The sequence below is a fragment of the Stenella coeruleoalba genome, assembly GCF_951394435.1.
Source record: "Stenella coeruleoalba genome assembly, chromosome: 13".
NCBI classification, from domain to species: Eukaryota; Metazoa; Chordata; class Mammalia; order Artiodactyla; family Delphinidae; genus Stenella; species Stenella coeruleoalba.
Genome location: NC_137159.1, coordinates 47617281 through 47637909, shown reverse-complemented (window position 1 = coordinate 47637909; position 20629 = coordinate 47617281). Strand labels below are relative to the sequence as shown.

The 20629-nt window shown below is 36.2% G+C and overlaps 1 protein-coding gene across 3 annotated transcripts in view; it reads left to right on the top strand.

Annotated features, from left to right (window-relative positions):
• LOC307195882 (uncharacterized protein) overlaps positions 1–20629 on the top strand; it is a gene marked incomplete at its 5' end in the record, with an annotated part of 490066 nt that overhangs the window by 3319 nt on the left and 466118 nt on the right. For 2 of the 3 annotated variants that reach the window (XR_013830982.1, XR_013830983.1), the window contains one exon: positions 881–937. Coding sequence is in view for 1 of the 3 variants with exons in the window: in XM_079940451.1 (XP_079796577.1) it covers positions 881–887 (7 nt within the window). Of the gene's footprint in view, positions 1–880; positions 990–20629 lie in introns of those variants that run through there. The other variant, XM_079940451.1, reaches the window with a different exon arrangement.

Here is a 20629-nt window from a genome sequence, read left to right as displayed (position 1 = left end):
CCGCTCCGCAGCATGTGGGATCTTCCCGGACCAGGGCACGAACCCGTGTCCCCTGCATTGGCAGGCGGACTCTCAACCACTGCGCCACCAGGGAAGCCCAAAATCAGGACATTTTAATGTCTTTGAACTTAAAGGTACAGAATTTCAAGAAGGAAAAATGATCAATAATGTCAAGAGACAAAAATATCCACAACATATTTGGAAAAAAGGACTTTTGAGCTAATAATTTTGTAAAGCATGTAACAGTTTTGAAGAGTGGGGAGGAAAGTAGTAAGTTTGTAGGAAATAAAGGAAAAACTAAATAAGGACGTAATTAAAAATTTGAGTATAAAAGAAAGAGGAGTGGTAAGACCATTTTGTAGCTTTGATTACACATACATTTGCAGGCAACTAGTAACTGTGCCACTTGTAATAAGTTTAATAAACTTTTCCCTGAATTGTAAATGGAATACTTCTATTTTTCCTGAATTAACCTCTTTTGTATGTTAGAGGGAACCTACTATTTATATAATTCTTGGATTTGGTGTATAATTTATTTTTACTATGATCACGTTTTCATAGATAAATAGTATTCTATTATACCTCTTTTATCCTCTGTTTTTTAGACAGCATCTTATTTTTGTTTTATGTAATTAGATCACATGATATATAAATGTTATATTTGAATGACTATATAGTATAAAAATAATCTGGACATTGATTTGATTAAATTTTCCTCAATAGAAACAGGATATCAAAAACAATATCATGATTTTAAAAGAATATGCTACAGTCTATACAGTTTAATTTTAAAAGTTATTCAAATGTATGTAACTTTTATCATTTTTTTCTCAATCTTCCATTCCTCACTTTGGAATTTACCACACGCATCTGCTGGTAGGCTGTAACACTCCTACAATTTTCCTCAGCCTTCTTCTTGGCAAGATTTCATCTAAATGTAAGTATTGATAAAAGATTCCAAATTACTTCACTGATTTTTCTTCTTTCCTGGTGAAGCAACATCTTACTGATTTTGAGAACTTGTTCCATTTCAAGTAACTTATCGAGAAGAAAGTATATTCTTTCATGGCTATAATCTTTACATCTTTTTTAACCTGGAGAAGAAATGTTGTAGGAAAGATGCAAAATCAGCCTTTAAGCATCCAAAGGGCTATCAGATGGGCAGGAATATATTTTTTTCAAATGGTAGAACTTGAACAAAGCAGTGGAAGCTGCAATATCTTGCCTCAGCATAGGGAGCTTTATTACAGTGGAACTGATAACCTCCAGAGTGATGCTGAGAGATCAAGCATTCTTGGAAAGAAACCCCTGGACTAGGCAAGAGGCTATATCAAAACTATAAAATTTGCAGTCAAAAGGCATTTTAGAAATTATCTCATCTAACTTCTTACATTTACGAATGAGGTTAAGTGAAATGCCCATGATCATTCAACATAATGAGACCTAACCTAGCTGATTGTTGTATTTACCTGCAGTGTTTTCTGTGCCTGTTTGTGCACAGTGGGGGCATGGTTGCTGGTTAACTGCAATTTACTGACTGATCCCAAGACTACAAATTGGAATTTCTGCTGATGGGCATGGAAATGTGATTCCTGATAATCCACTAAGTTTGGGATCCATTGATATTGCCAGGGACACCAGGTTCCCAGTCATGTCTGCTTTTAACAGTTTGACGTTGGTTAAGTCCTTTCCACGTAAAATCTATGACGTTTTTCTTTAAAACAGTATTTCTCTATTCAGTGAAATATGAGATCTACTCAATGTTATTTTAAATCGGATCAACTTAGGTTGTCCACTTAGGTTGCATTCAACTTTAATTAGAAACTGTTCTGTGAAATATAGAAATTAACAAGAAATTATGTAATATGAGACTAAACAAATATGAGGCCAGCAAACCATTCTGAAAATAAATAAATAAATAAATAAAATTAGATCCAAACATATTCTAATCTGAGAGCTGTTAACAGACACAGGGAAGTAGATTACTGATTTATGTGGGGGTTTTTTGCCAGTTCCTACAATTTCTCTTGATCTTTAATAAATAACTGCTGGTTTCTGCTATTTTCTAAGATTTGTTTTTTTTATTATAATCAACTCTTGAGTATCCTTTACCAATAGTACCTGCATGACTATAAAGCCATGAACTTTTCAGGAGAGGGATTCTAGTTTATGAGAGTCCTGCTTGAGAGGTTGTGCTAGAAGTTGGATAAAATATAGCAGAATTGGTTTGACAGTGCTGAATTCAGAGGAAGTCTGATGAACTACATTCTAGACTTGCAGTTCCTCTATGTTAAATTAAATATGTTTCATTCATTTATTTGATGATCATTTCATAATGCAGCTTTTAACAAAACATCATTTGATATCACTGTCTTTCCTGTATGTTTTTCTTTTAAAGCTGTATCTTACTCATTTGTTTATGTGCAGCTAGTTTATTCATCTATGTGTAAATGCTTACACAAGTATCTTACTTCTTGTGTAACCCTAAAAATATAGATAGTTTCTTTAATCTTCACTTTCCTCATATATAAAATGATTGAGGAGAACCTTCAAGATGGCGGAGGAATAAGATGTGGAGATCACCTTTCTCCTCACAAATACATCAAAAATACATCTACATGTGTTACACCTCCTACAGAAAACCTACTGAATGCTGGCAGAAGACCTCAGACTTCCCAAAAGACAAGAAACTCCACCTGTACCTGAGTAAGGCAAAAGAAAAAACAGAAACAAAAGAATAGGGATGGGACCTGCACCTCTGGGAGGGAGCTGTGAAGGAGGAAAAGTTTCCACACACTAAGGAGGCCCTTCACTGGTGGAAATGGGGGGTTGGCGGGGGGGAAGCTTTGGAGCCATGGAGGAGAGTACAGCAACAGGGGTGCAGAGGGCAAAGCGGAGAGATTCCCACACAGAGGATCAGTGCCGACCAGCACTCAGCAGCCTGAGAGGCTTGTCTGCTCACCAGCCGGGGTGGGTGGGGGCTGGGAGCTGAGGCTCTGGCTTCAGAGGTCAGAACCCAGGGAGAGCACTGGGGTTGGCTGCGTGAACACAGCCTGAAGGGGGCTAGTGCGCCACAGCTAACTGATCGGGGATCCAGGAAAAAGTCTGGAACTGCCTGAGAGTCAAGAGACTATTGTTTTGGGGTGCACAAGGAGAGGGGATTATAAATCAGTGGAGCAGGATAGAAAGCCCAGAGATAAACCCACCCACATATGGTCACCTTATCTTTGCTAAAAGAGGCAAGAATATACAATGGAGAAAAGACAGCCTCTTCAATAAGTGGTGCTGGGAAAACTGGACAGCTACATGGAAAGGAATGAAATTAGAGCACTCCCTAACACCATACACAAAAATAAACTCAAAATGGATTAGAGATCTAAATGTAAGACCAGATACTATAAAACTCTTAGAGGAAAACATAGGCAGAACACTCTTTGACTTAAATCACAGCAAGATCCTTTTTGACCCACATCCTAGAGAAAGGGAAATAAAAACAAAAATAAACAAATGTGACCTAATGGAACTTAAAAGCTTTTGCACAGCAAAGGAAACCATAAACAAGACGAAAAGGCAGCCTTCACAGTGGGATAAAATATTTTCAAATGAAGCAACTGACAAAGGATTAACCTCTAAAATATACAAGCAGCTCATGCACCTCAATATCAAAAAAAACAACCCTATCCAAAAATGGGCAGAAGACCTAAATAGACATTTCTCTAAAGAAGATACACAGATTGCCAACAAACACTTGAAAGGATGCTCAACATCACTAATCATTAGAGAAATGCAAGTCAGAACTACAGTGAGGAATCACCACACCGGTCAGAATGGCCATCATCAAAAAATCTACAAACAATAAATACTAGAGAGGGTGTGGAGAATAGGGAACCCTCTTGCACTGTTGGTGGGGATGTAAATTGATACAGCCACTATGGAGAACAGTATGGAGATTCCTTAAAAAACTCAAAATAGAACTACCATACGACCCAGCAATCCCATACCCTGAGAAAACCATAATTCAAAAAGAATCATGTACCACAGTGTTCATTGCAGCACTGTTTACAATACCCAGAATATGGAATTAACCTAATTGTCCCATTGACAGATGAATGGATAAAGAAGATATGGTACATATATACAACGGAGTGTTACTCATCCATAAAAAGAAATGAAATTGAGTTATTTGTAGTAGAGTGGATGGACCTAGAGTCTGTCATACAGAGTTAAGTAAGTCAGAGAGAGAAAAAGAAATACTGTATGCTAACACATTTATATGGAATTAAAAAAAAATTTCTGAAGAACCTAGGGGCAGGACAGGAATAAAGACACAGACGTAGACAATGGATGTGAGGACACAGGGAGGGGGAAGGGTAAGCTGGAACGAAGTGAGAGAGTGGCATGGACATATATGCCCTACGAAATGTAAAATAGATAGCTAGTGCGAAGCAGCTGCAAAGCACAGGGAGATCAACTCGGTGCTTTGTGACCACCTAGAGGGGTGGGATAGGGAGGGTGGGAGGGAGACACAAGAGGGAGGGGATATGGGAATATATGTATACATATAGCTGATTCACTTTGTTAAAAAGCAGAAACTAACGCAATTTTTTAAAGCGATTATACTCCAATAAAGATGTTAAAAAAAAAAAAGATTGAATTTTACTTCTTGTCTAGGGAAGCTTCATCCTCTCTAGTAAGGCATTCCCTTGAAATAACTTGCTCAAGCAGAGATATCAGCTTACAGTTATAACTCAGTCATTGCTAAGTGCCTCAGTCAGTAATACAAAAATAGAACATTCTCCCAAGATTTCTAGAATAGAAAGTCTTAAATTCACAGTGTTTCAATGCCATTCATTTATGTCTTCCTAACTGTTTAGTCATACCTACCTACCATGTGTATTATCTGCTTTTAACAATTTATTTAGAGTTTTAGGACTATGATATATACAATGACCTTCTCTCCATCTAGATACATTTAACCAATGTTCTGGTCCAGATAGAACTGCTGTCATATATTGCTATTAATTGCAGATTTTCTAGATTCTCCTTAATTCTCTGGTCCAGAACCTTTCATTGGTGTTCATATTTTTGAGTACATTTTAAGCATATGTCTAACTTTGTGTATTACTGCCCCACCCCAGAAGCTTTAACTGATTGTCCGTTTTTGTAACATGTCAGAGCCATTTATACATTCTATGCCACCTGTCAGTCAGTCCTTATGAAGCTGCAAATGGTGTAGAAAATGTCATTGTTCATCAGGTAAGTTAAAAAAGCAGTGTTAAAACTTTCATCAGGGGCTTCCCTGGTGGTGCAGTGGTTGAGTCTGCCTGCCGATGCAGGGGACGCGGGTTCATGCCCCGGTCTGGGAAGATCCCACATGCCGCGGAGCGGCTGGGCCCGTGAGCCATGGCTGCTGAGCCTGCGCGTCTGGAGCCTGTGCTCCGCAACGGGATAGGCCACAACAGTGAGAGGCCTGCGTACCGCAAAAAAACACAAAAAAACCTTTTATCAGATTTTTTTAGAACAACAATAACCAAGAGACAATTTGGATAACACACATGCCTGTATGTTTTATATATTTTTAGTTATTAAGAAGAGCAATAATTTTTCTGTTGTCAATGTATAGGTGAAGCTATCAAAAATGTTAGAAATAAGAGAAATATGAGTATTCTCTGTAATTTAAAATGTAAAATCAACTGAAAATAAAAAGGATATATGCATATTGCCTTAAGAAACATAATAACCCCAATGTCAACTTGAGTGTATTAAGTTATTCAAATATAGAAATAAGTCAGGGAGGGAAATAACCCATCATCATTTAGCATCAGTGAATGGACTGACTAAAAAGTATATTGTTAGTGACCTCAGCTAATGCACTGGGAGTGATATGACCCTTTGACAAAGACTCCATTTTATAAGATGGTTGTGAACAAGCCTGATTCTGAAAAGTAGTCTTATTCTAAATAGGTATGTATACAGTGAAACTAGTCTGATTATTTTGAAAACTGTCTCCCATTTTTGGTGATAATTTTTTTTTTTTTTTTTTTTTTGCGGTACACGGGCCTCTCACTGTTGTGGCCTCTCCCGTTGCGGAGCACAGGCTCCGGACGCACAGGCTGAGCGGCCATGGCTCATGGGCCTAACCGCTCCGCGCCATTTGGGATCCTACCAGACCGGGGCACAAACCCGTGTTCCCTGCACCGGCAGGCGGACTCTCAACCACTGCACCACCAGGGAAACCGGGTGATAATTCTTATAGCAAACTAACACTGATATGGAGAATACAGGATTGTCATGTGGGTGTTATATTTTGAATATTATGAGATATATGCATAACATTTAATAGTTTGGCTTTACGAACTAATACATTATTCTTATGATCTTGGTAAATAGGAGTTTTCCCTTGAGAGACAAATCTGTTGTCATTTTACTAACAAAAATCAAGCTTCTGAGTATGTAAGACTGACTTGGGAAATAATAAACTCCCCTGGGTCTATGAGACATCTTAGGAGATCCTTTGATATTCTTTCCCCCAGAAATGAAAATGTAACTGTAAATGCCTGATTCAGACTTTTAATTTCCAAATTTTTTTATCAAGACAAGTGCTTTCAAATTCACAAATACTTTGATTCAAGATATAGCATAATATGTATTGTTTGCTCTTGTCCATCCATACCCATGAGGGCAGTGACCTTCCTGTACAAAATTGCATTCTTCTTAGCATTCAGCGTCAGTCCTAAGCATGTTTGCTGTGTGTATTTTAATTACACATATATTTTAAGCTATACAAGATATTGGTATTTTTCTGCAAAAAGTATTTTAATTTGTCGGGGTCATTCTGTCCTCCATCTTATAGCTAGAATTTGGGATATTTTTCCTTATGCTTAATGTATATGTTTAGTACTTCCTTAAATGCAGGTCTGGTTATGATAAGTCCCATTAGTTTGTGTGTATGTGTGTGTGTGTGTGTGTGTGTGTGTGTAAAATATCTTTCTTTTATTGTCACTTCTGAAGAAAATTTGACTGGATAAAGACTTTTAGCCAGTCCCTCATCCACCTCCAAAATTTGAAGGTATTCCATTGTCTTCCAAGACAGAAGACAGTGTTTCATTGTTGCATTGAGAGATTAGCAATCCGTCTTACTAAGTTACTGAAGGTAGTATGTACTTTCTCCTTTTGTTTGAAATATGGTACTCTTAAGATTTTCTTTTTGTGTCTTTTTTCAAGCACATTTACACTTTTGCATGTAGTTATGATTTTCTTTGTATTTGTAGCAATTCTTGAATATATGGTTGGATATCTTTCATCAGTTTTGGAAAATTACCAGCTATGATCTCTTCCAATATTTCTTCTGTTACCATCCTTTCCAATTTACACTTGCTACTCCACTTAAAGATAATATAGAACAATTAGCTCAATTACCCTTCTTTATTACATAAATTCTCTCTTCTTCATCTATTTTTCTTTTTGCTTTCTAGGTTTTATCTTCTGATCTTAGAGGATAAAACCTAGACTAATGGAACACATAGACTAATGGAACAGAACTGAGAGCCCAGAAATAAATTAATATTTGACAAGGGAGTCAAGAATACTCAATGTGGAAAGGATAGCCTCTTCAATAACAGTTGTTAGAAAACCTGTTTAATCACTTGCAGAAGAATTAAATTGGACTCCTATCTTACACCACTCACAAAAATTAACTCAAAATTGATTATAGACTTAAAAATAAGACCTGAAACCATGAAAGTCCTGGAAGAAAACACAGAAAAGGAGCTCCTTGACCTTGGTCTTGGTAATGAGTTTTTGGATATGATACCAAAAACACAGCAAAAAAAGCAAAAATAATTAAGTGGTACTACGTCAAACATAAAATCTTCTGTATAGCAAAAGATACAATCAACAAAATGAAAAAACAACCTACAGAATGGGAGAAAATATGTGACAACCATTTATCTGATAAGGGGTTAATATCAAAAAACATCTCGATAGCAAACAAACAGAAACATTCAGATTAAAAAATGGGCAGAAGGCCTAAATAGACATTTTTCCAAAGAAGAAATACAAATAACCAACAGGTACATGAAAAGATGCTCAACACTACTAATTATCAGGAAATTGAAAATCAGAACCACTATGAAATACCACCTCATATCTGTTAGAATGGCTATTAAAAAGACAAGAGATAATAAGTGCTGGTGAGGATGTGGAAAAAAGGGGGCCATTGTGCACTATTGCTGGGAGTGTGAATTAGTATAGCTACCTTGGAAAACAGTATGGAGTTTCCTCAAAAAATTAGAAATAGAGCTATGATATGATTTAGTCATCCCACTTCTGGGTATGTATCCAAATAAAATGAAATCAGGATCTCAAAGGGATATCTGCACTCCAAAGGTTATTGTAGCATTGTTCACAATAGCCAAGATATGGAAACAACCTAAGAGTCCATCTATGGATGAATGGAAAAAGACACTATATATATATGTATATGAATATGACATGTAATATTATTTTGCCATGAGAAAGAAGGGAATCCTGACATTTGTGACAACATGGATAGACCTTGAGGACATTATACTAAGTGAAATAAATCAGATAGTGAAAGATAAACACTTTGTGATCTTATATGCAGAATTTATAAAAGCCTAACTCATAGAAACAGTGTAGAATGGAGGTTGCCAGGGCCTGGGGATAGGGGAAATGGAAGATATGGGTTAAAGTCTACAAACTTCCAGTAACAAGATGAGTAAGTTCTGGGGATCTAACATACAGCATGGTGACTATAGTTTATAATACCATACTATATAGTTGAAAGTTGTTACAAGAATAAAGCTTAAATGTTCTCACCACAAAAAAATAGTAATTATGTGGGGTAATAAAGGTGTTAATTGATCCTACTATGGTAATCATTTTGTACTATATAAGTATATTAAAGCATCACCTCGTACACCTTAAGCTTTCACAGTGTTATATGTCAATTATATCTCAATAAAACTGGAAAAAAGAATGGGGCTTTGGTCCCTTGGATAACAATTCTATTTCTGATTCACCCTCATATCTAGGGTATAATATTTTTTGATTCTAGATGAAAGCCTAGGGGACTTACCTGCTCCTTTTCTCACCTTGGTAGGCTCCAACCTCCAGTGTTTGTCTCCCAGCCTGTGAGTCTCTCAGAATGTTCAGTTTCTCAAGAATCTCTTCTAGAATTGACATACATCTCTAAAGGAATAATAACTCCTCAAATTTCTCTCACTTCTTTTGAATTATTTGTTCTCTCTAGAACTTCCCCCAAGTAATTCTGCAGCACTGTCATAGCTCTGATAATTTCAAATAGATTTAAATTTTTTTAAAGATCTTCTGGTTACTGTTATCAGAAAATTTGGTCTGAATGTTATATTTCTAGATCAGGGAGTGTTTTAAATTCATCTCAAATCAAACAACTTAGACAAGTCCAAATAAATAGCAAAACCATATATATTTGTTAATTCTTGTTTTATAAATGATATCACCAATGTATAAAGCAAAAAAGGTGTCTTTTCCAAATAACTTACTTATATCAAGACCAATATCAGAAACTGGGTATTTTTCTTTATATCCCAGTGTGTGTGTGTTGTTCGTTTTTTTTCTCTATATCATGCTGTCCTCTTTAAAACACTCGAATCTCCTCTTCCAGGAGTACCCAAGTTAAACCTTTCTCATTCTTGTTATTACTACCTTACCAAAAGACCACCAGTAGCACTTTTTTGTTTGCACTTTATTATATGTTAATATTCTCATGAAATCAAAAGAGCATTGTCAATACCAGCAATGTTGTGATAAAACTGTTATAGTGTTACATTGCTCAGTGGTGCCAGTGCTTTTAGAAAGAATTTTTGGAATATCTATAAAAATGAAACAATTATACATCTGTAGATGTGCCCTTGGCCCTCCAGAGATAATCTTTGTAGCTTTGTCAGTTGCTCCTTTTGCAAATATTTCCTCCCATTCTGAGGGTTGTCTTTTTGTCTTGTTTATGGTTTCCTTTGCTGTGCAAAAACTTTTAAGTTTCATTAGGTCCCATTTGTTTATTTTTATTTCCATTACTCTAGGAGGTGGGTCAAAAATGATCTTGCAGTGATTTACGTCAAAGAGTGTTCTTCCTATGTTTTCCTCTAAGAGTTTTATAGTGTCTGGCCTTACATTTTGGTCTTTAATCCAGTTTGAGTTTATTTTTGCGTATGGTTTTAGGGAGTGTTCTAATTTCATTCTTTTCCATGTAGCTGTCCAGTTTTCCCAGCACCATTTATTGAACAGGCTATCTTTTCTCCATTGTATATTCTTGCCTCATCAGACATAAGGTGACCATATGTGCATGGGTTTATCTCTGGGCTTTCTATCCTGTTCCATTGATCCATATTTCTGTTTTTGTGCCAGTACCATACTGTCGTGATTACTGTGGCTTTGTAGTATAGTCTGAAGTCAGGGAGCCTGATTACTCCAGCTCCGTTTTTCTCTCTCAAGATTGCTTTGACTATTCGGGATCTTTTGTGTTTCCATGCAAATTGTGAAATTTTTTGTTCTAGTTCTGTGAAAAATGCCAGTGGTAGTTAGATAGGGATTGCATTGAATCTGTAGACTGCTTTGGGTAGTATAGTCATTTTCATAATGTTGATTCTTCCAATCCAAGAACATGGTATATCTCTCCATCTATTTGTATCATCTTTAATTTCTTTCATCAGTGTCTTATAGTTTTCTGCATACAGGTCTTTTGTCTCCTTAGATAGGTTTAATCCTAGGTGTTTTATTCTTTTTGTTGCAATGGTAAATTGGAGTGTTTTCTTAATTTCTCTTTCAGATTTTTCATCATTAGTGTATAGGCATGCTAGAGATTTCTGTGCATTAATTTTGTATCCTGCTACTTTACCAGATTCATTGATTAGCTCTAGTAGTATTCTGGTAGCCTCTTTAGAATTCTCTGTGTATAGTATCGTGTCATCTACAAGCAGTGACAGTTTTACTTCTTCTTTCCCAATTTGGATTCCTTTTATTTCTTTTTCATCTCTGATTGCTGTGGCTAAAAATTCCAAAACTATGTTGAATAATAGTGGTGAGTGTGGGCAACCTTATTTTCTTCCTGATCTTAGTGGGAATTGTTTCAGCTTTTCAACATTGAGAACGATGTTGGCTATGGGTTTGTCATATATGGCCTTTATTATGTTGAGGTAAGTTCCCTCTGTGCCTACTTTCTGGAGGGTTTTTATCATAAATGGTGCTGAATTTTGTCAGAAGCTTTTTCTGCATCTATTGAGATGATCATATGTTTTTTCTCCTTCCATTTGTTAATATGGTTTATCAAATTGATTGATTTGCATATATTGAAGAATCTTTGCATTCCTGGGATAAACCCCATTTGATCATGGTGTATGATCCTTTAATGTGCTTTGCATTCTGTTTGCTATTATTTTGTTGAGCATTTTTGCATCTTTGTTCGTCAGTGATATTGGCCTGTAGTTTTGTTTTTTTGTTACATCTTTGTTTGGTTTTGGTATCAGGGTGATGGTGGCCTCATAGAATGAGTTTGGGAGTGTTCATCCCTGTGCTATATTTTGGAAGAGTTTGAGAAGGAGTGGTGTTAGCTCTTATTTAAATGTTTGACAGACTTCTTCTGTGAAGCCATCTGGTCCTGGGCTTTTGTTTGTTGGAAGATTTTTAATCACAGTGTCAATTTCAGTGCTTGTGATTGGTCTGTTTATATTTTCTATTTCTTCCTGGTTTAGTCTCAGAAGGTTGTATTTTTTTAAGAATGTGTCCATTTCTCCCATGTTGTCCATTTTATTGGCATATAGTTGCTTGTAGTAATCTCTCATGTTCCTTTGTATTTCTGCAGTGTCAGTTATTTCTCCTTTTTCATTTGTAATTCTATAGAGTTGAGACTTTTCCCTTTTTTTCTTGATGAGTCTGGGTAATGGTTTATAAATTTTGTTTATGTTCTCAAGGAACCAGCTTTTAGTCTTACTGATATTTGTTTTTGTTTCCTTCATTTCTTTTTCATTTATTTCTGATCTGATGGTTATGATTTCTTTCCTTCTGCTAACTTTGCAGTTTCTTTTGTCCTTCTTCCTCTAATTGCTTTAGGTGTATGTTTAGGTTGTTTATTTGAGATTTTTCTTGTTTCTTGTGGTAGGATTGTATTGCTATAAACTTCCCTCTTAGAACTGCTTTTGCTGCATCCCATAGGTTTTGGGTCATTGTTTTCATTGTCATTTGTCCCTAGGTATCTTTTGATTTCCTCTTTGATTTCTTCAGTGATCTCTTGGTTATTTAGTAGCATATTGTTTAGCCTTCATGTGTTTGTATTTCCAACAGTGTTTTCCCTGTAATTGATATCTAGTCTCATATTCTTGTGGTCAGAAAAGATACTTGATATGATTTCAATTTTCTTAAATTTACCAAGGCTTGATTTGTGACCCATGATATAATCTGTCCTGGAGAATGTTCCATGAGCACTTGAGAAGAATGTGTATTTTGTTGTTTTCGGATAGAATATCCTATAAACATCGATCAAGTCCATCTTGTTTAATGTGTCATTTAAAGCTTGTGTTTCCTTATTTATTTGCATTTTGGTTGATCTTTCCATTGGTGAAGGTGGGGTGTTAAAGTACCCTACTATTATTGTGTTACTGTCGATTTCCCCTTTTATGGCTGTTAGCATTTGCTGTATGTAATGAGGTGCTCCTATGTTGTGTGCATAAATATTTACAGTTGTTATATATTCTTCTTGGATTGATACCTTGATCATTCTGTAGTGTCCTTCTTTGTTTCTTGTAATAGTCTTTAAAGTCTATTTTGTCTGAAATGAGAATTGCTACTCCAGTTTTCTTTTGATTTCCATTTGCATGGAATATCTTTTTCCATCCTCTCGCTTTCAGTGTGTATGTGTTCCTAGGTCTGAAGTGGGTCTCTTGTAGACAGCATATGTACAGGTCTTGTTTTTGTATCCATTCAGCCAGTTTGCATCTTTTTGTTGAAGCATTTAATCCATTTACATTTAAAGTAATTATCAATATGTATGTTCCTATTACCATTTTTCTAATTGTTTTAAGTTTGTTATTGTAGGTCTTTTCCTTTTCTTGTGCTTCCTGCCTAGAGAAGTTCCTTTAGCATTTTTTGTAAAGCTGGTTTTGTGGTGCTGACTTCTCTTAACTTTTTCTTGTCTTTAAGTGTTTTAATTTCTTGTTCGAATCTGAATGAGATCCTTGTTATGTAGTGTAATCTTCGTTGTAGGCTTTTGCCTTTCATCACTTTAAATATGTCCTGCCACGCCCTTCTGCCTTGCAGAGTTTCTGCTGAAAGATCAGTTGTTAACCTATGAGGATTCCCTTGTATATTTTTTGTTGCTTTTCCCTTGCTGCTTTTAATATATTTTCTTTGTATTTAATTTTTCATTGTTTGATTAGTATGTGCCTTGGCATGTTTCTCTTTGGATTTATCCTATAGGGGACTCTCTGCACTTCCTGGACTTGATTGACTATTTCCTTTCCCATGTTAGGGAAGTTTTCAACTATAATCTCTTCAAATAATTTCTCAGACGCTTTCTTTTTCTCTTCTTGGTCTGGGACCCCTATAATTCGAATGCTGGTGCGTTTAATGTTGTCCCAGAAGTCTCTGAGGCTCTCCTCAATTCTTTTCATTCTTTTTCTTTATTCTGCTCTGTGGCAGTGATTTCCACTATTTTATCTTCCAGGTCACTTATCCGTTCTTCTGCCTCAGTTATTCTACTATTGATTCCTTCTAGAGAATTACTATTTCATGTATTGTGTTGTTGATCATTGTTTTGTTGCTGTTTAGTTCCTCTAGGTCCTATTAAATATTTCTTGTATTTTCTCCTTTCTATTTCCAAGATTTTGGATCATCTTTACTCTGAATTCTTTTTCAGGTAGAGTGCTTATTTCCTCCTAATATTTGGTCTGGTGGATTTTTACCTTGTTCCTTCATATGCTGTGTGTTTCTCTGTCTTCTAATTTTTCTTAACTTACTGTTTTGGGGGTCTCCTTTTCGCAGGCTGCAGGTTTGTAGTTCCCATTCTTTTTGGTGTCTGCTCCCAGTGGGTGAGGTTGGTTCAGTGGGTTGTGTAGGCTTCCTGGTGGAGGACACTAATGCCTGTGTTCTGGTGGATGATGCTTGTTCTTGTGTTTCTTTTGGACAAGACCACTTCTGGTGGAATGTTTTGGGGTGTCTGTGACCTTATGATGATTTTAGGCAGCCTCTCTGGCAATTGGTGGGGTTGTGTTCCTGTCTTTCTAGTTGTTTGGCATGGGGTGTCCAGCACTGGAGCTTGCTGGTCGTTGAGTGGGACTGGGTCTTATCCTTGAGATGGAGATCTCTGGGAGACCTCTCACCGACTGATATTATGAGAGGCTGAGAAATCTCTGGTGGACCACTACTTTGGACTCAGCTCTCCCACCTCAGAGGCTCAGGCCTGACACCTGGCCAGAGCACCAAGACCCTGTTAGCCACATGGGTCAGAAAAAAAGGTAGAAAAGAAAAAAAAAAGAAAGAAAAAAATTAAATAAATAAAGTTATTAAAATAAAAAAATTAAAAAATATTATTAACATAAAAGAGTAATTAAGAAAATGAAAAAGAAGAGAGCAACCAAACCAATAAACAGTTCCACCAATGATAAGAAGTTCTAAAACCTGTACTAAAAGAAACAGACCGCCAGAACCGTAGGACAATTGGTGAAGGCAAACCTATACAGACACAATCACACAAAGATGCGTACACATACGCACTCATAATAAGCGAAAAGGAGAAAAAAAAAATATATATATATAATATATATAAAAGAAAGACAGCAAGCAAATTAATAAATAAATCTACCAATGATAATAAGTTCTAAATACTAAACTAAGATAAACATAAAACTAGAAACAAATTAGATGAAGAAAGCAAACCCCAAGTCTACATTTGCTCCGGAAGTCCACCGCCTCTGTTTTGGGATGATTTGTTGTCTATTCAGGTATTCCACAGATGCAAGGTACATCAGGTTGATTGTGAATATTTAATCTGCTGCTCCTGAGACTGCACAGGGAGATTTCCCTTTCTCTTCTTTGTTCGCACAGCTCCTCAGGTTCAGCTTTGGATTTGGCCCCGCCTCTGCACGCAGGTCGCCCTCTGGCATCTGTTCTTCACCCAGACAGGAGGGGGTTAAAGAAGCATCTGATTTGGGGGCTCTGGCTCACTCAGGCCAGGGGGAGGGAGGGGTACTGTTGTTATAATTGGAATGCGGGGCGAGTGTGCAGCAGCAAAGGCCACCATGATGTTGCAACAACTTGAGCTGAGCCTTTGTTCTCCTGGGAAGGTTGTCCCTGGATCACAGGACCCTGGCAATGGTGGGCTGCACAGGCTCCCAGGAGGGGAGGTGTAGATAGTGACCTGTGCTTGCACACAGGATTCTTGGTGGCTGCAGCAGCATGCCCATCTCTGGTGTACACACTGATAGCCGTGGCTTGTGCCTGTCTCTGGAGCTCGTTTAGGCAGTGCTCTGAATCTCCTCTCCTTGCCCACCCCGAAGCAATGGTCTCTTGACTCTTAGGCAGTTCCAAACTTTCTCCCGGACTCCCTCCCAGCTAGCTGTGGCACACTAGCCCCCTTCAGGCTGTGTTCACGCAGCCAACCCCAGTCCTCTCCCTGGGATCTAACTGCAGTGTACATCTTAAATGTGCTTGCCTTAAATTTGTAATTCTGTATGCTCTGACTCTAAGGCAGTTTTAGCTTTTAAATCCAGACTCTACATGTAAGTATTAAACTGTGTGTTTAATTAGAAGTTTTATTTGACCTTCTAATTTCACTGTTTGATGGCAGATGTATAGAATACAAGGTTTAACAAAAGGGCTCTTTTATTTGAATTGAAGAATATGTTCATGGCATGGAGATTTAGAAGCTAGCTAAAGACTCAATTTCTCTTTTGGCTATAAACCAAAACCAAAAATGTCTCCTTCTTTATTTGTATAGAATTACAAATAATGTAAAATGTCATTTATAACAACAACCACATAAATTTATAGGATTTAAAAAAAATGTCAAGGCTACCAAATATTTTATCTTCATTGGTCAAGACCCTAGATTGCCAGTGATCTCAGACACAATTCTGAGGTAGTAAAAACACTTTAAATCTCATCTTCTGCAATAAGTGATTTAATCTCAAAAACTTTTTCCAGGTTCTAATTCCATTGGTGCTACTATTTGATTGTCTATAAAGCAATCATTAGCCACTAGCCATATGTAAAAGTAATCAGCTTCTCTGTAAATTTAGTGGATTTCAGCCTGTTGAGGGTTAAGTTTTTGGCAGACCAATATTCTATTATTTGTGTTACTTGGAGACTGTCAGAAAGTGACCTTTAGGGGACATATAAAAAGATGGTTAAAATCTTTATAAATAACTGGAAGAATTTAGATGTAGCCTCTAGTCAAAAAGCCACTGTATTATATAGAACTGTCCATGGAAGAATATTTTGGCACAGTAAAATGGCTGGGATTTATTCATCCATTTACTCATTCAGCATACATACTATCAATTCAGTGACTATTATGTGTCAGATATGCTTCTAGGCAAGGGGGATACAGTAATAAATAGGATAGACAACTTCTTTGCCATCTAGGAGCTTACATCATAATGGGAAGATAGACAATAAACAAATAAATATATACTATGTCAGGTAGAGCTATGGGTAACCAAAAACACAGTGGAAGGCATAAGGGATCGTGGGGAAGAGGATGTTCATATTTTATAAGATTCATTAAGAAAGGCTTAATTGAAAAGGGAAGGAAAAAATTCATGCATCTATTTGGGAGAAAACCACTTCATGCAGAGGCTAAATCAAGTACAAAAGCCCTGAATTTGGATAGTGTTTGTCATATTTGAAAAGTAAAGTAAGGCCAGTGTAGCTGGACTGGAGTGGAAAAGGAGATAAGAGATAGTATACAAGGTTATAAGATAGTGAGGAGGCCTGAACATCTAGGTTTTACAGGTGACTATTTGTATTCTGGCTCTTTTTCTGAGTGAAATGATTAATGATTGGATGGCTTTGAAAGGAGAAACAACACAATATGACTTTTGTATTCTAAAAGAATCCCTCTGATTGCTCTGTGAAGAATAAATGTATAAGGAGCTAAGAATGGACCAAAGGAAGTGTTTAAGAGGTTATTACGATAATTTGGAAAACAGATGACATCGACAGTATAGTAAAAATAAGAGAGTAGATGTTTTATATCAATTGAGGATTGAACTAACAGGTTTTTAAAGATGGATGTACATGAGGTATGAGAAAAAGAGGGAAGACAGATTACATGATACATTTTAGTCTACTGTGGAAAATTAGAATGACCATTTTCAGAGATGAGAAATAGAAGAAGCAGGCTGCAGAAAAAGCAGGTGTTTGTTTCTGGATACATTGTGTTTGAGATGTTTATTATACATTTAAATGGAAATATTGAGTAGCAACCAGAGATATAAGAGTATGACATTCAAGGCAGATTATAGACATACATTTGGGAATTATCAGCATACAGGAAATATAAATGATGTTAAATGCTTAAAGACTTGAAGATATTATTGGGACTGAGTTTTCTGTTTTTGTGTGGGGTGGGGATGAATCTTAGTTCCCCAACCAGGGATTGAACCCGGGCCCAGGCAGTGAAAGCCTGGAATCCTAAGCACTGTGCCACCAGGGAACTCCCTGGGAATTTTATAGAGTAGTTGAGGATTGAATCTGGGCACACTTCAGCTTTTAAAATTTGAGGAGATTTCTTTAAAAAAAAAACTAGCAAAGAGAAATATGAAAAGTGGCTAGTGAAGTGAAGCAATTGTTTAAAGAATACACAGTAATAAATCATGTCAAACTCAGCTGATAGATCAATTAAAATAAATATTGAGTAGTGATCATAGAAGTTGGTCAAATGAAAGTTATCAGAGATCTTGACAGGAAGGTCATTAAATAGGAAAGAAGGATTCAGAGATAGAACTCTTCACGGTTTTTGCTAGGGAGACTGGAACTCATAAATGAACTAGTGTATTAATTTATGTATATAAATAGAAGGACTTAATTAAATAATTGTACTTATAATCAATTTATGATAATTCTGACAGAATACTATATTGTGTTTTCTAGACAAGATACAGGGATTAATATTTTAATCTTACCAAGGTAGCTTTGGAACATTCATATTAAATCTTTCCCCTGATCCCCCCTACTGCACTCATTTTCTAGCTAAGTTACTATTATTTAACTACATTGACATGTCATCTTTGTGAAGATTAAAAAAAACAATAGCACATTGTCCCAACTTCATAGTGCTTGCCTAAGGTTGAATCTTAATCAAAATATTAGAAAATGTTCCTCTCTCCTATGCTCCCCACCTCCATGCTGACACGTTTAAGAAAAATAACAGTATAATACAGCCTCCACCATAAACACAAGGTATCACTAGAGACATTTGAAGCCTGTGATGTGCTGGGGTAACTATAGCAATAATAATCTTCATTCCCAGTCCAATTGCTGACTCTAATATCATAATCTCCCACACTAAAACCCTTACAGAAATAAAGGTGTGCTCATCTCCAAGCATAAACATAATTGACCTCAGTATCTAGGGCCCCATAAAGCATGTCCAGTGTTCAAGAAATAATTACAAAGGCCACAAAAAGACAAGAGAAAACACATTCTGAAAAGACAAATAAATTTACATACTTAGGCTCAGATATGACACAAATGTTGTAGCTATAGGCATTTAAAATAACTATGATTATTAAGTCACAGCTGCTCGTGAAAAAGGTAGACAACGTGTAAGTCAAGGTTGGTAACTTACACAGAAAAATAAAAAAACTATAAGAAATAATCAAATGGAAATGCTAGAAATCAAAATCATAGCAACTAAAATGAAGAATGCCTTTTTCAAGCATATCAGATGACTCAAAAGAGTCAAAGAATGAATCAGTGATAGCAGGACAATAGAAATTACCAAAATTGAAAAGCAAAAAAGAAAAAAAATATGTTAAAAAAAGCAATCAAAGAGAATGTAAAATAGTTAAACATATACATAATCCCAGATTATTTTAAATACGTCTATTGGAAACCAAGAGCACACTGGGGTTTTTTTTGGGGGGAGGGGGCAGAGAGAAAGAGAGGGAGGGGAGAAAGAAAAAGAAGCAGAATCATGCTCAATTAGACCAAGATAAGGCAAAAAACGGAATGATACAAATCAAAACCAGCTATAAACAGGGTACATTTTAATCCAACCATGTATATATATATATATATATATATATATATATATATATATATATATATATATACACACACACACACACACACACTCACTTTAATGTGACTGTCTAAACTATCAGTTAAAAGATGAGGATCATCAGGTTAGGTAGAAAATTCAAGTCCCTTGCTATCTACAAGAAACCCATTTTAAATAATAAGATATAGAAAGGCTAAAGTAAAAGGATGTTCTAAAGCCAAAACAACGAGAACATGTCAATGGAGATAGTAACAAACATGAAGAAGGTCTCAATAGCCGAAGCAGGAACAATTTGAGAAAAAATAAATAATGTGTTATTGGATTACAACACAAAGTATAAAATGAATATCCATGTAAATAAATAAATAAATAAATAAATGGAGGAGGGAGGACAAACCAATCTTACAGAATTTCAGATGATATATGTAGATCTCCCCTAAGTTTAATCCACCTACTCCCAACCTTAGGTATGGACTGGACTTAGTGACTTGTTTCCAAAGAATGGAATGTGGAAAATGGAAAAATCATAATAAGAGGATACTATGAAAAACCCTATACCTATAAATTTGATCATTTAAATAAAATTCAGTTCTTTAAAAGACACCAAACTGTGAAAAACTCACTAAAGAATAATTAGAATACCTGAATAGTGAGAATGAGGGAGAGAGGAAAAGGGGATGAGGGGGTTGGTGGTGAGGAAGAGAGAGAGAGAGAGAGAGAGGGAGGGAGAGAGAGAGAGGGAGAGAGAGAGAGGGAGAGAGAGAGAGAGAGAGAGAACCATATCATATTACTGGTAAAATGCACACACAAACACAGCTATTCAAAGAAAGAGATTATATCTATATATAACTTAAACACACACACATATAGATAGATGATTGATAGATATAGATAGATAGAAAGATAGATAGATAGATAGATTGAAGGTTATAAGTAATTGAATGTGTTGTTAACCACGCCCCAACAAAGAAAACCCTAGGTGCGGATGATTTCACTAGCAAATTCTACCAGACACTTAGGAAAGAAATAATACCAATTCTACAAAATCACTTGCAGAAACGTAAAAAATAGGGAATGCTTCCTAACTCATTTTATGAAGCCAGCAAAATAGTACAGTCATTTTAGTTAAAGTATGGTTGCATTTTAAAGTTAAATACACTTAAAATATGACTCAGGTATTCCATTCTTAGAAACTACCAAAAGAAAAGACGGCATGTATCCACACGTTGGCTTTTAATGATTGCTCTAAGGAGCATTCATTATTCATAATTGTCCCAAATCTGGAAAAACCACATGATCATCAACTGGTAAATGGATAAACAAATCTAAACAAATTGGTTTACACACACAGAC